Genomic DNA, 14,836 nt, shown 5'->3' on the forward strand with positions numbered 1-14,836 from the left:
AATAAATACAACAATAGATAAAAAGAGATGCGACTTCCCCCTACATATTTTATACTTTCTCCTACAAAAAAACTTGTAATGCCTACTCCATTTGTAATTCCATCGATTACTCGCCTATCAAAAAAATGAGTTAGTTCGGACAATCCTCTTATACCTTTTGTTAAGGATATTGAATAAAACGTATCTATGTAACCACGATTATATGACCAATCGTATATCAAATATATTATTTTATCCAAGAAAATTCTTTTAGGACCCCTTTTTGCAAACGAATTTAGTAAGTTCAAATTTTGTAAAGATGAATAAAAAGGCTTATATAAAAGGAATGCTGTAAATATTCCAAAACAAGCTATACTCACTGAAAAAGTTGCATTTGTTAAAAATTGATACCAATCCTCAAAATCATTTGAATTTTGATGTAAAAGATTTATAGATGGAGTTAATAATTTGGATAATATATCCAAATGTATTCCTTCTTGATTAAAAGGAATTGCTATGGCTCCAACAAAAAAAGTAAATAGAACCAGTATAAGCATAGGAAATAACATAGTATTATCCGATTCATGAGGATAAGAAAAAGCCTTCTTGTAGCCAAAATTCGTAATAGTAATAAGAGCCCCTTTTTTTACATTACCACCAATTCTATATGGCTTCTCATTATTATTCATTGTTAATAAATTATTCATTGTTAATAAAGGGGATAAAGGAAAATTTCTGTTAATCATTGTTTGCTCTTCTTTTTTACCCCATAGTTTTATTGAATAGAAGGAGCTACCTTTTTTGCCACTATAATTTTGAAAATTAATGTTTAAATGTCCTTCAAAAGTAAGTAAATAGATCCGAAACATATAAAATGCTGTTAATCCGGCCGTGGACCAAGCTATTATTGCAAAAATCGGTGAATACAACCAACTGTCACTAAGAATTTCATCTTTGGACCAAAAACAAGCAAGGGGTGGAATACCACAAAGAGAAAGTGTACCCACTAAAAAAGCAATTTGTGTAATTGGCACATGCTTTCTTAAACCGCCCATAAAAACCATATTCTGGCTTTTATCTGGAGAATATCCAACAATAGCTTCCATGGAATGAATAATGGATCCGGATCCTAAAAACAACAATGCCTTCGAATAAGCATGAGTAATCAAATGAAATAAAGCGGCTCGATAAGACCCCATACCTAGAGCTACCATCATATAACCCAGTTGGGACATTGTAGAATAGGCTAAACCCCTCTTAATATCTTTTTGAGCAAGAGCTAAAGTAGCCCCTAATAATACTGTTATTATACCTATCAAAGATATTAGATTCATTATGTAAGGTATAACTATGAAAAGAGGAAGAAGGCGGGCTACAAGAAAAATTCCCGCTGCTACCATAGTGGCAGCATGTATAAGAGCCGAAATAGGAGTAGGCCCCTCCATGGCATCAGGTAACCATACATGAAGGGGAAACTGCGCAGATTTAGCAACTGCGCCGGCAAATAATAAAGAGGCACATAAAGTAACAAATAAAAAATGAACCTCATTATTATAAATCACGTTATTAAATATTTCGAACAAATCTTGAAATTCGAAACTTCCCGTTATCCAATAAAAACCTAAGATTCCTAATAATAAACCAAAATCGCCTATCCGATTAGTTACAAACGCTTTTTGACAAGCGTTTGCCGCAACAGGTCGTGTGAACCAAAACCCTATTAATAGATAAGAACACATTCCAACCAATTCCCAAAAAATATAAATTTGTATCAAATTAGAACTAGTAACTAATCCCAACATTGAAGTATTGAATAAACTCATATAAGCAAAAAATCTCAAATATCCTTGATCATGAGACATATAATTGTCACTATAAATAAGAACAAAAATTCCAACAGTAGTGATTAATATTGACATAATAGAGGTAAGTGAATCAATAAAGTAGCCAAACTCGAAAGAAAAATCATTATTGATGGTCCAAGACCATCCATATTGATAGATAGAACTTCTATTTATTTGCTGAATAGACAGATCGACCGAAAAAATCATAACTATACTTAACAATAAAATATTGGGAAAAGCCCACATACGACGAAGATTTTTTGTTGCCGTCGGAAAAAGTAGGAGTCCCATTCCTATTAAAATAGGAATTGGAAGTGGCACAAAAGGTATGATCCATGAATATTGATATGTATGCTCCATAAAAACTTTTTTCTTATTCTTTCTTAATTAATCGTTTCTGATTCACCGGCTCTTATCTCTTTTGATGGAAAGGGAGCAATAATACAATCAAGATATTACAAAGTTAACTGGAATTTTCTATTATTAATCTTTTAATCTTTCTCAAATATTTCAAAAATATTCAAATTTCGAAGTTAGAAGTAATCAAATGATATCACCGAGTTACTAATGGAAAAAAAAAATATTCTTTTTTTTTTTCAAAATTATGTATCCTTTAACAGATTAATTACGAGTCTCATTCGAATTTGATTGAAAATGAAAATTGGGCATACTCTCTCTTCGAGCTTGACCAATTACCAATTAATAGAAAAAAATTCAAGTTTGTTTTTTATTAGGTAAATAAAATGGTTTTTTTACATTTTTTTGTTTTGATGTATTTTTCGTGTATAAATGGAGATGTATAAATTATAAATGTAGGACGACAAAAAAAATAGGCAGAGATAGAGAAGGAAAGACTCTTTTTTACGTTTTTTTGATTTCATCAATTCAATTTATATATCATAATAGATCCTAATCTATCCTATAGATTTGAATGGAGATATAAAAAAGAAAGGTACCAATAAATTAAATACAAATTCTTCTTTTTTTCTGGATAGTGTATGGAATATAAATAAAAAAAGGTTATATCATATTTTTTTTTTTTTTTTTTTCTAGAATAGAAGCATTTTATGTTATTTTCCCATCTCTATTTAGTTCTTATGAAATTTATATAGTAGTATATAGATAATTATAATCTAGAAAATCTATTAATCTAGAAAATCTATAGGAATAGATAAATAATGACATAAAGACACCGACTCATTTTGTTTTAAAAATAGATGTCTTTGACATCCAACTATAGCACTAAATAACCTTTTTTTTGAATGGCAGTTCCAAAAAAACGTACTTCTACATCAAAAAAGCGTATTCGAAAAAATGTTTGGAAAAAGAAAGGATATTGGGCGGCGTTGAAAGCTTTTTCATTATCGAGATCTATTTTTACGGGTAATTCAAAAAGTTTTTTTGTACGACAAATAATTTTTTTTTAATCTGAATTGGTTTAACTCGAATAAGATACAAAGGTTTTCTTTTTTGAATATCTTTTTTTTTTTCATTTCCGGGATGGGGATTCTCATTTTCCCCATCGCCCCATTTGGTATCTTAGTGTTATAATAATTTGTTATTTTTATAATATTCAATTTCAATTTATAATAATAAATAATTAAATAATTAAATAATAAAAATTTGTATATTTATACTATAGCTATATCGGAGCACATATATATAAGAGCTTTAACTGGGTTGTTGAAACTAATCCATTAAGTTTCAATTTTGTAACTTTATGAATCATTATTTCTCTGAATTACTATATATCCTTCCCTTGCTTTCAACCCAATTGAGAAAACTCCCTTTATAATTTAGTGGATATACAAATAATGTATCAATTTAAAATGATCTAAAAAAATTCTATGTTTGTATAAGAAGATGAATCAAGACATATTTTTAGAATTCGAAATTCGAAATACTTTTTTGAAGTATGGTACAATTATGACAGGAATCGAAACGCTTTTTATATAACGTAACGTGTACAACCCAATATCTAGTTGGTTTGATAAATCCTTAAAACGCAAAATCCTAACGATTAATACAAAGCTATGCAAATTACATAAATCTTTTGAAATCATTGGATGTGGTGCTGAAATTGTGATCTCTAAAAATAATATTTTTTCATTCATTTATTCATTCAATTGATAAGCATTTTTTTTTTTATAGATTCATAAAAATCATATAAAAGAATGAGAGATGAATCATTAAAAAATTAAAATGATAAAGAACATTTTTTTGTTGAATTCTATCTATGAATTGAAGTTACAACTAGTTAGTTTAGTTACAATAGAGGAGTTCTCTTTTAGGAAAACACAAACTATAAAATCTCTGTTGAAATAATTAAATATTAAATTAAATATTAAATAAAAAAAAGGATAATTAAATAAAACGATAAATAATAAAGATTCTTTTTGAACCTTCAAATTGCTATTTAAACGAGTTTTTATTCATCAATTTAAATTAAATGCTTCTTTTACATTTTACATTGAATTGACCCCTTCACCTTCAATCTCGACGATTGAATAAAAAATGGCTTATTATGATTTCGAGCAAGCCGCTATGGTGAAATCGGTAGACACGCTGCTCTTAGGAAGCAGTGCTAGAGCATCTCGGTTCGAGTCCGAGTAGCGGCATAGTATCTTCTAAAAGAGATAGAATAAGTCCTATAATGAATTTAATTCCTGATTTCCATTCCATAAAATCTAGAAACCCTCGCTTTTTTCAGAATTCTTATGATTTTTTCAACTTTAGAGCATATATTAACTCATATATCCTTTTCGGTCGTTTCAATTGTAATTACAATTCATTTTTTTAACCTTATTCTTATTAGTCGATGAAGTCGTAGGACTATATGATTCATCAGAAAAGGGCATGATAGTTACCTTTTTCTGTATAACAGGATTATTAGTCACTCGTTGGATTTATTCAGGACATTTCCCATTAAGTGATTTATATGAATCATTAATCTTTCTTTCATGGGGTTTCTCCCTTATTCATATGGTTTACTATTTTAAAAAGCGTAAAAATGATTTAAGCGCAATAACCGCACCAAGTGTTATTTTTACCCAAGGCTTTGCCACTTCGGGTCTTTTAACCAAAATGCATCAATCCGCAATATTAGCGCCTGCTCTCCAATCCCAGTGGTTAATGATGCACGTAAGTATGATGGTATTAGGCTATGCAGCTCTTTTATGTGGATCATTATTATCAGTAGCTCTTCTAGTCATTACATTTCGAAAAGCCATAAAAATTATTGGTAAAAACAATAATTTATTAAATCAGTCATTTTCGTTTGGCGAAATCCAATACATGAATGAAAGAAGCAATGTTTTATTAAACACTTATTTTCTTTCTTCTAAAAATTTTTACAGGTATCAATTGACTCAACAATTGGATCGTTGGAGTTATCGTATTATTAGTCTCGGGTTTATCTTTTTAACCATAGGAATTCTTTCGGGAGCCGTATGGGCTAATGAGGCGTGGGGATCATATTGGAATTGGGACCCAAAGGAAACTTGGGCATTTATTACTTGGACCGTATTCGCGATTTATTTACATACCCGAACAAATAAAAATTTGGAAGGTGTAAATTCCGCACTTGTGGCTTCTATGGGATTTCTTATAATTTGGATATGCTATTTTGGGGTCAATCTATTAGGAATAGGTTTACATAGTTATGGTTCATTTACATTAACATCTAATTGAATTGAATAAAAAGGCTAAGCCTAACAAATACTAAGATAGGACAGCGTATATATAAGAAAACTTATTGTAAGCTGTCAAGAACCTTTTGAATCACTCCACTACTTGATTCAAAAGGTTCTAACAAAAGCCAAAGATGTCTGATTAAAATTCAATTTAATTCTTTTACCTTTTTTTACTTAACTTAAACTTAAGAGAAGAAAAAAGACTTCTTTCTTTTTTTTTTCACTGTACAACGAACAATTTTAAAAATCATAGGATTACTTTTTGATTTTTTGTTTTATTCATCAAAACTATCTATAAAAATAATTATATAGAATAGTTTCGACCTTCTCACCTGATAATGAGAGGACAAAATCCGGATAAATACCAATACCTATTACTGGTAGAAAGATAGAGATCGAAACAAATAACTCTCGTGGTCCAGAATCAAAAAAATAAGAACTTTGAGCATTAAATAGCTTGTATCCATAGAACATTTGACGTGACATAGATAATGAATAAATAGGAGTTAATATCATTCCAATTGACATTACGAAAGTAATTAGTATTTTTGGCATTAAAAAATATTTTTGGCTGGTAATTATTCCAAAAAAGACTATCAACTCTGCAACAAAACCACTCATGCCCGGTAATGCAAGAGAAGCCATCGATAAGATACTGAACATCGTAAATATTTTTGGAATCGGAATAGCCATTCCACCCATTTCGTCGAGATAAAAAAGACGCATTCTATCATAACTCGTTCCTGCCAAGAAAAAAAGTGCAGCACCGATAAATCCATGAGATATTATTTGTAAAATAGCTCCGTTGAGTCCCGTATCAGTTATAGAGCCAATTCCTATAATTATGAAACCCATATGAGATACGGAGGAATAGGCTATTCTTTTTTTTAAATTCCGTTGACCAAGAGATGTTGAAGCTGCATAAATTATTTGCATTGTACCCACTATTATCAACCAGGGAGAAAATATGGAATGAGCGTGGGGTAATAATTCCATATTGATGCGAACTAATCCATACGCTCCCATTTTTAATAAAATTCCGGCTAGAAGCATACAAGTACTGTAATGTGCCTCCCCATGGGTGTCTGGTAACCACGTATGTAAGGGTATAATCGGCGATTTGACAGCAAAAGCAATAAGAAATCCAATATAGAATATGATTTCCAGTGCGACAGGATACGATTGATTAGCTAATGTTTCAAAATTTAATGTTGGTTCATTAGAACCGTATAAACCGATACCCAAAACTCCTATTAATAAAAAAATGGAACCCCCCGCAGTGTACAAAATAAATTTTGTAGCCGAGTACAGACGTTTCTTTCCCCCCCACATGGATAGAAGTAGATAAACGGGAATTAATTCGAACTCCCACATGATGAAAAAAAGTAAAAGGTCTCGAGAAGAAAATGATCCTATTTGACCACTGTACATTGCTAGCATCAAGAAATGGAATAATCGCGAATCTCGAGTAACTGGCCAAGCCGCCAAAGTAGCTAAAGTAGTGATAAATCCTGTCAGTAAAATGGGCCCTATAGAAAGTCCATCTATTCCCAATCTCCAGTAAAAATCAAAAAAATTTATCCATTTATAATCTTCCTCCAGCTGGATTAATGGATCGTCCAATCGGAAATGATAACAAAATGCATAGGTTGTTAGAAGGAGTTCAAATATGCATATACACATAGTATACCACTTAATTAGCTTATTTCCTCTATGAGGAAGAAAGAAAATTAAAGAACCTGCAGATATTGGTAAAACTACAATTATTGTTAACCAAGGAAAATAATTCGTGGTAAAGACAAGATGCACTTGGACCAGAAAAACCCGTGCTCAAAAAAGATTTTTTTTGAGCACGGGTTTTTTCAGTAAAAAAAAAATAAAATGGATTCAAAATGTATTCAAGTGGGGTTTTCGGGAACGTATCAATAAGCTAGACCCATACTTCGAGTTGTTTCATGCCATAAATAAACTCGAACGCTCAAGAAATCTGTTGGACAAGCGGATTCACATCTCTTACAACCAACACAGTCTTCTGTTCTTGGAGCGGAAGCAATTTGCTTAGCTTTACATCCATCCCAAGGTATCATTTCTAACACATCGGTGGGGCAGGCTCGGACACATTGAGTACACCCTATACATGTATCATAAATTTTTACTGAATGTGACATGGGATCTATAATTTTTTGAACATCATAAAATTTCAATCTAGTAAACTTGTAAATGAATCATTATAGTTAAACACCAGATGAATCAACGATTTACCAGAAATTTTCTAATCAATTTCCTTCGGGATCAACTCATAAGAAAGGACCAAGATACTTTGATTTCTTACGTTTTCGAAAACATGATGTAGATTCCAACATATTGGACATGCTAATTCAAATTGGTGAATCTTATAATTTAATATTATTAATATTACTTATTCAACAAAGTTGATTGATTGATACGCGTTGATTTTCTGTTACGATAAATTGAGGAAACAATAGCTGATCCAATAGCTGCTTCAGCGGCTGCAATAGCTATAACAAAAATTGATAAAATATTTCCTTTTAATTGCCGACTATCAAAAAAATCAGAAAATGTTACAAAATTTATATTAACCGCATTCAGTATAAGTTCAAGACACATAAGGGCCCGAACCATATTTCGACTCGTGATCAATCCATAAATACCGATAGAAAATAAATAGGCACTCAAAACAAGTATATGTTCGAGCATCATTGACCAACTCCTTATCAATTTCGATTCATTTTAATATGAACAATAATTCAACGGATTTGATTGACTAGAATAGAATATAACAAAAAGAATATATTGGAAATATCTCGAATAAACGAATTTCTATTTTATATTTTATACACGAACAAGAATTCAAGGAAAATAGATGCGATAAGACAGAAAAAAGTTTAATTTGGATTGCTTGCTATTCCTAGTTAGAAAGATTTATTACTGACGAGCCACAGCAATTGCACCTATCAAAGCAACTAAAAGAATTAGTGAAATGAATTCAAATGGAAGAAAAAAATCTGTTGCTAAATGAATTCCAATTTGTTGACTATTACTTATCAAATCTTGTTCTATAATTTGGTTTGATCTTGTAGTCCAAATAATCCCGTACCATGATGTATCTAATATAGTAGTAATTAGCGAAACAAGAATACTTGTACAAATCAACGAAGTAAGGCCATTCCCAATGGTCCACAGATTAAAATTTTTATAATATTCTGAACCATTCATGAACATCACAGCAAATAGGATTAAAACATTTATGGCTCCCACATAAATAAGAAGCTGGGCAGCAGCTACAAAATGAGAATTTGAGAGAATATAGAATAAGGATATACAAACAAGAACCAATCCCAATGAAAAGGCAGAAAAAATTGGATTGGTAAGTAATACCACTCCCAGGCCCCCTAATATAAGACCCGATCCCAGAAAAACTAAAAGAAAATCGTGTATTGGTCCAGGCAAATCCATTATATGTAAAATAAGAGATAAATAAATCGAAATGCTTTTCATGATCTTATTGACCCGACCAGGAATTTTTTTTTTATGATACGTTCCTAATTGAATAAAATCCTAATCTATTAGGTGTGAATTGATCTAAGTACAATTATTGTTTCGTTTTTAATTCTTTTTTTTTGTTCGGTTCGAAAGGGTATTTTGTTTTTTGAAACTATATATTTCGAAATAATTACGAATATATTAATAGATTTTCAAGAAAAATGAATTCGAAATTCTTATCAACCAGTTAATTTGTAATTGAATTTTTATTTATTGACCAAACAAAGAGTAAAGGCCTCATTCTTTTAAGTCAAACCAAATATTCTTTTAACTTAAACCAAAACGGAACCTTAAAAGAATTGGAAATTTCTCTTTAATAGAATAGGAGGTTTACTTACTCAGTTTTTCTTTGAGGCGAATTCAAAATTGTTCGAATTGTATAATCGTCAATTACTGACATTGGTAAACGGCCCAAAGCAATTTGATTATAATTCAATTCGTGACGGTCGTAAGTAGAAAGTTCATATTCTTCAGTCATTGATAAACAATTTGTTGGACAATACTCAACGCAGTTACCACAAAATATACAAATTCCGAAATCAATACTGTAATTAAGCAATCGTTTTTTTCTAATATCCGTTTCAAATTTCCAATCAACAACAGGCAGATCTATAGGGCATACACGAACACATACTTCACAAGCAATGCATTTATCAAATTCAAAATGGATTCGCCCACGGAAACGCTCTGATGCGATTAATTTTTCATAAGGGTATTGAATAGTTACAGGTAAACGATTTGCGTGGGATAAGGTAATCATGAAACCTTGACCAATGTACCTTGCTGCTCGGACTGTTTGGTGGCCATAATTCATGAACCCAGTTACCATAGGGAACATATCGTGAATATCTATGAATAATTTTATGTTTGTTTCTTTCTCTTGTTTGAACCAAGTCATGAATCTCGTATTCTTTTTTTCTTTACAGTGAAAGAAGTTGGAAAGAAGTTGTTAATAATAGATTACCGAGAGAAATGGGTAAAAGAAATTTCCATCCAAGATTTAATAATTGGTCCATTCTTAACCTAGGTAAAGTCCATCTTGTTGCGATAGAAATAAACAAAAACAAATAAGTTTTAGCTAATGTAATAAAGATACCAATTGTCGTTCCAAAGATTCCATTCATTTTATTTATTTCAAATAGCTCAGGGACGAATACGTACGGAATGGAAATATTCCAACCCCCCAAGTAAAGAACTGTTACAAATAAGGAAGAAAGTAATAGATTTAGATAGGAAGCAACATAAAATAAACCAAATTTGATACCCGAATATTCGGTTTGATACCCTGCTACTAATTCTTCCTCGGCTTCTGGTAAATCAAAAGGTAATCTCTCACATTCTGCTAGAGAAGAAATTAGAAAAACGATAAACCCTATTGGCTGACGCCACAAATTCCATCCCCAAACCCCATATTTTGATTGCGCCTCAACTATATCAACTGTACTTGAGCTGTTAGATAATTATAGTCGATGATAACATCACTGTTCCCATCGCTAGTCCAAAACCGTACATGAGGTTTTCAACTCATACGGCTCCTCGTGGGTCACAAATAAATTTAAGGACCGAATCAGTATTATTTCTCTTCGTATGGTTGTAGAATAGATAGAGAAAAAATGGATTGGAAGGTCCAAAATTATACCAATGGAATTCTGTCTGCTATATTATGAAGAATAAAAAAAGTGCTTCTGAATTGATCTCGCCCGTTACTAATTTCAATTTTTATTTGTTGAGTAATAACTTAAGCCTTCAATAAAATACTTCTTGTAGAAATATCAATAGATATTTCAACCCATTGTTTTCGATTACGAAAAAAATTAAATATTACATTAGCTCATAAATCATGACACAGATTATATCTCTCTATATATATGAAAGAAAGAATAAAAAAAAAAAAAATATTTATTTTTTATTCTTTCTTTTTCGTTCCTATTCTTCTTTCTGATCTGAGAAAATTACGAATGGGGGCTTAAACTAAAAAATAGTAAAGGATTATTTCGTTCCTGATAGTCATTACTTTAATCGGTGGATAGGAGCATACTCTGGACCGGAATCGTGGGTAGTACTGCCTACTCATTTCTACTAATTTAAAGCCCCAATTAGTATTCTTTTTATGTTATCCAGAAATATCCTTTTTATATAATTTACATAATCTCCATTACTAATCCTTTGTGTATTTTGGTGTTCCTAACCATCCACTCATTTTTTTGTTCAATCCCCCGTTTGGTTTGGCAATACATGTATGGGAATCTATACAAAGGATAGCCAAAACTCTATACGGTTGATCTTTTGAGCCCGCTTCAAGCTAGATTGACTAATCAACCCGTCTTGGGGTAAAGACTTCTTCCACTTATGTTTTCTTCCACTTAACTCTTGTACATAGGAAATGAGATTAAATTTTTTTTTGTTTAATTTACTGCGAATTTATAAGCTGCTTTCTTTCACTCATATATAACTATCTAATTTAGTTTATCAACCTGAAGGATAATAAAATAACGAAGATATCTATTCAATCCATTCAGCTTATTTTATAGAACGAAAGGAATAGGGAAAAGAAAAGTTTATATTTCAACGAATCGCACGTAGAGATATTGATAAAACACATAGAGTTAATGGTATTTCATAACTAATCGATTGAGCAGCAGCTCGCAGACCACCTAAAAAGGAATATTTATTATTTGATCCGTATCCTGACATAAGAAGTCCAACAGGAGCAATACTTGAAATGGCAATCCATAAAAAAATACCGATATTGAGATCGGCTAAAATAAGGCGAGAGCTAAAAGGAATTACTGAAAAACTTAGTAAAATGGATATGACTGCTATAGACGGTCCAATACGGAATAAACGAGTATTTCCTCTAGATGGAAGAATATTCTCTTTGAAAAGCAGTTTTGTTCCATCTGCTAGAGCTTGAAGAATTCCCAAAGGGCCGGCGTATTCAGGCCCAATACGTTGTTGTATTCCTGCAGATATTTCTCTTTCTAACCATACAATTACTAGTACACCTATTGTGATTCCCAATACAAGAGTCAAAATAGGGACAAACATCCATATGATCCCATAGACCTCTTTTAAGGATTCCAATCTGTAAAAGGAATTGATATCTTCTACTTCTGTTGTATAAATTATCATTTCAACGATCAACTTCTCCCATAATGATATCTATGCTACCTAGTATCGTCATAATATCAGCCAATTTCATTCTTTTAACTAACTGAGGAAGAATTTGCAAATTGATAAAACCCGGCGGGCGAATTTTCCATCTCCAAGGAAAACCACTTTGATCTCCTATCAGAAAAATTCCTAATTCTCCCTTTGGGGCTTCCATTCTCGCATAAAGTTCTTGTCTCGGTAATTCAAATGTAGGAGAAGGTTTTTTACTAATGAATCGATATTCAAAATCATTCCATTCTGGATCCCTTTCTCGATCAAAACATCGGATTTCTAAATTCTCATAGGGACCCCCCGGAATTCCTTCCAGGGCCTGTTGAATTATTTTTATGGATTCCGTCATTTCACTGATTCGGACTAAATAACGAGCTAATGAATCTCCTTCTTTTTGCCACTGGATTTCCCAATCAAATTCGTCGTAACACTCATAATGATCAACTTTACGAAGATCCCATTTGATTCCAGAGGCTCGTAGCATTGGGCCGGATAGACCCCAATTTATTGCTTCTTCTCCACCAATAACCCCTACCCCTTCAACTCGTTCTAAAAAAATAGGATTTCGCGTAATAAGTTTTTGATATTCAACAATTCCTGTTAAAAAATAATCACAGAAATCCAAACATTTATCTATCCAGCCATAGGGTAGATCGGCCGCTACTCCTCCGATACGAAAATAATTATGCATCATTCTCATACCGGTGGCAGCTTCGAATAGATCATATACTAATTCTCTTTCTCTGAAAATATAGAAAAAGGGGGTCTGTGCACCAATATCGGCCATAAAAGGTCCAAGCCATAATAGATGAGAAGCTATACGACTCAACTCCAACATAATTACTCTGATATAGCTGGCTCTTTTAGGGACTTGAATATTGCCCAATTGTTCTGGTCCATTTACGGTTATTGCTTCCGTGAACATAGTGGCTAAATAATCCCAACGTGTTACATAAGGCAAATATTGTATAATTGTTCGGTTTTCCGCAATTTTTTCCATTCCTCTGTGTAAATAACCTAATATTGGTTCACAGTCAACAACATCTTCACCATCTAGAGTAACGATGAGACGAAGAACACCGTGCATTGATGGGTGGTGAGGTCCCATATTGACTATCATAAGGTCTTTTTCTGTAGCTGATAGATTCATAAGTTTTTCCTCGATTCATTCTTACATGAATTGTTGAAAACGAAAAGAAGTACATCAAAATGAAAAATATAATAAATCGACTAATTCAATCAAATTAACGATTTTTTGATTCCCGAATATCCAACTCACTAATTAATTCTTTATAACGTATGTTATTTTTCTTTGATAAATAAGACAGAAGCCGTTGACGTTTTCCTAGAATTTTACGTAGACCTCTCTGAGATAAATAGTCTTTTTTGTGCAATTCCAAATGTGAAGTAAGTCTTCGTATCTTATTGGTGAAACTGACTATTTGAAATTCAACGGACCCCTTGTTTTCTTCTTTTTTTTCTTGAAAAATAACTGAGATGAATGAATTTTTTACCATAAAACAAAAATTTCTCTCCCCCTTTTTTTGAATGTGAATTTTACTGATCAGTAATAATAATAATACCATTCATTTTAATATGCACAATGATTTTAAGTTCGTTATGAACTTTATAATTTTTTCAAATAAAATTAATCAATCCGGTTTTCAATCATAATATATGGAAAAATGTACCATTGACGAATTTTCAAACGCGGATACATATGTATCCTTACCATACTGAAACGACTGCCATTATTACTATTAAACCAATAGCGATTCATACAAGCTAAATCTTCTAATCGATAATTGGGCCAAAGAAAGAACTTTAATTTAATTAGTTTCTTTTTATCACTATCAAGATGTTTGTTTTTATTCAAAACTTGACCACAGTTTTTTACATTATTTAAAAATACTGGATTTCTATGCATACCATTTTTATCCCTTGAATTGAAAGAAATTCGAATTCGCAATTCTCTCCGGTGGTTAGGGGATAAAATATTTTCAGGAATAAACAAATCATAATGATTTTTGTCTTTATTTTCAGTCATTTTTTGATGTCTTGCAATGGATTCATCAAAATTATTTTTTTCAATATAGTTTTTTTTTTTGCGTCTTTTTTTTTTTTTGCGTCTTTGATTAATTTCATGTTTATTTTTATGAACCAATGAAATACTTATAGTTTGATATAGAATAAATTGTCCATCAATTTCTACATACCGGCGAATTGGTTCGATAATCAATACTCCTTTTTTGAGTAGGTATTGATAAGTTAAAAGTAACTTATCCGCCGAATCCATCAAAATATCCAGATTCGTTCCTCCTCTTCTAACAGAGTATAGAAAAGTTTCATTCATATTTATCAGGCCAAGAATGAAAGAATATGCTTTGATATTTTTGATTATTTTTTCATCGAAAGAATCAGCATCCCATCCGAATTGAAAATACAAATACTTTTGTAGGAATAAACGAGCTTCTCTCTTGCTCTCGTCTTCCTTTCTATGTTTTTTTGATTTACCAGAATCTTCTTCAACATCTTTTTCTTGATTGTCTGATTTACCTTTTTCTTGATCTGATTTACCTTTTTCTTGATTGG

General features: G+C 31.6%; 1 protein-coding gene across 1 annotated transcript; it reads right to left on the reverse strand.

Annotated features, from left to right (window-relative positions):
• Positions 1-9,161: 9,161 nt before the first annotated feature.
• LOC149509650 (NAD(P)H-quinone oxidoreductase subunit H, chloroplastic) lies at positions 9,162-13,782 on the reverse strand. The gene is made up of 2 exons (XM_089757684.1): positions 11,659-13,782; positions 9,162-10,538 (listed from the first exon to the last, which is right to left on the reverse strand). Exon 1 carries the CDS (start codon positions 13,392-13,394, stop codon positions 12,213-12,215), a length of 1,182 nt encoding a protein of 393 aa, XP_089613810.1. The 5' UTR covers positions 13,395-13,782; the 3' UTR covers positions 9,162-10,538; positions 11,659-12,212.
• Positions 13,783-14,836: the final 1,054 nt, after the last annotated feature.

This window comes from Durio zibethinus, unplaced genomic scaffold (assembly GCF_047325235.1).
Source record: "Durio zibethinus cultivar Kanyao isolate XHJ-2024 unplaced genomic scaffold, ASM4732523v1 HiC_scaffold_133, whole genome shotgun sequence".
Classification (NCBI taxonomy): domain Eukaryota; kingdom Viridiplantae; phylum Streptophyta; class Magnoliopsida; order Malvales; family Malvaceae; genus Durio; species Durio zibethinus.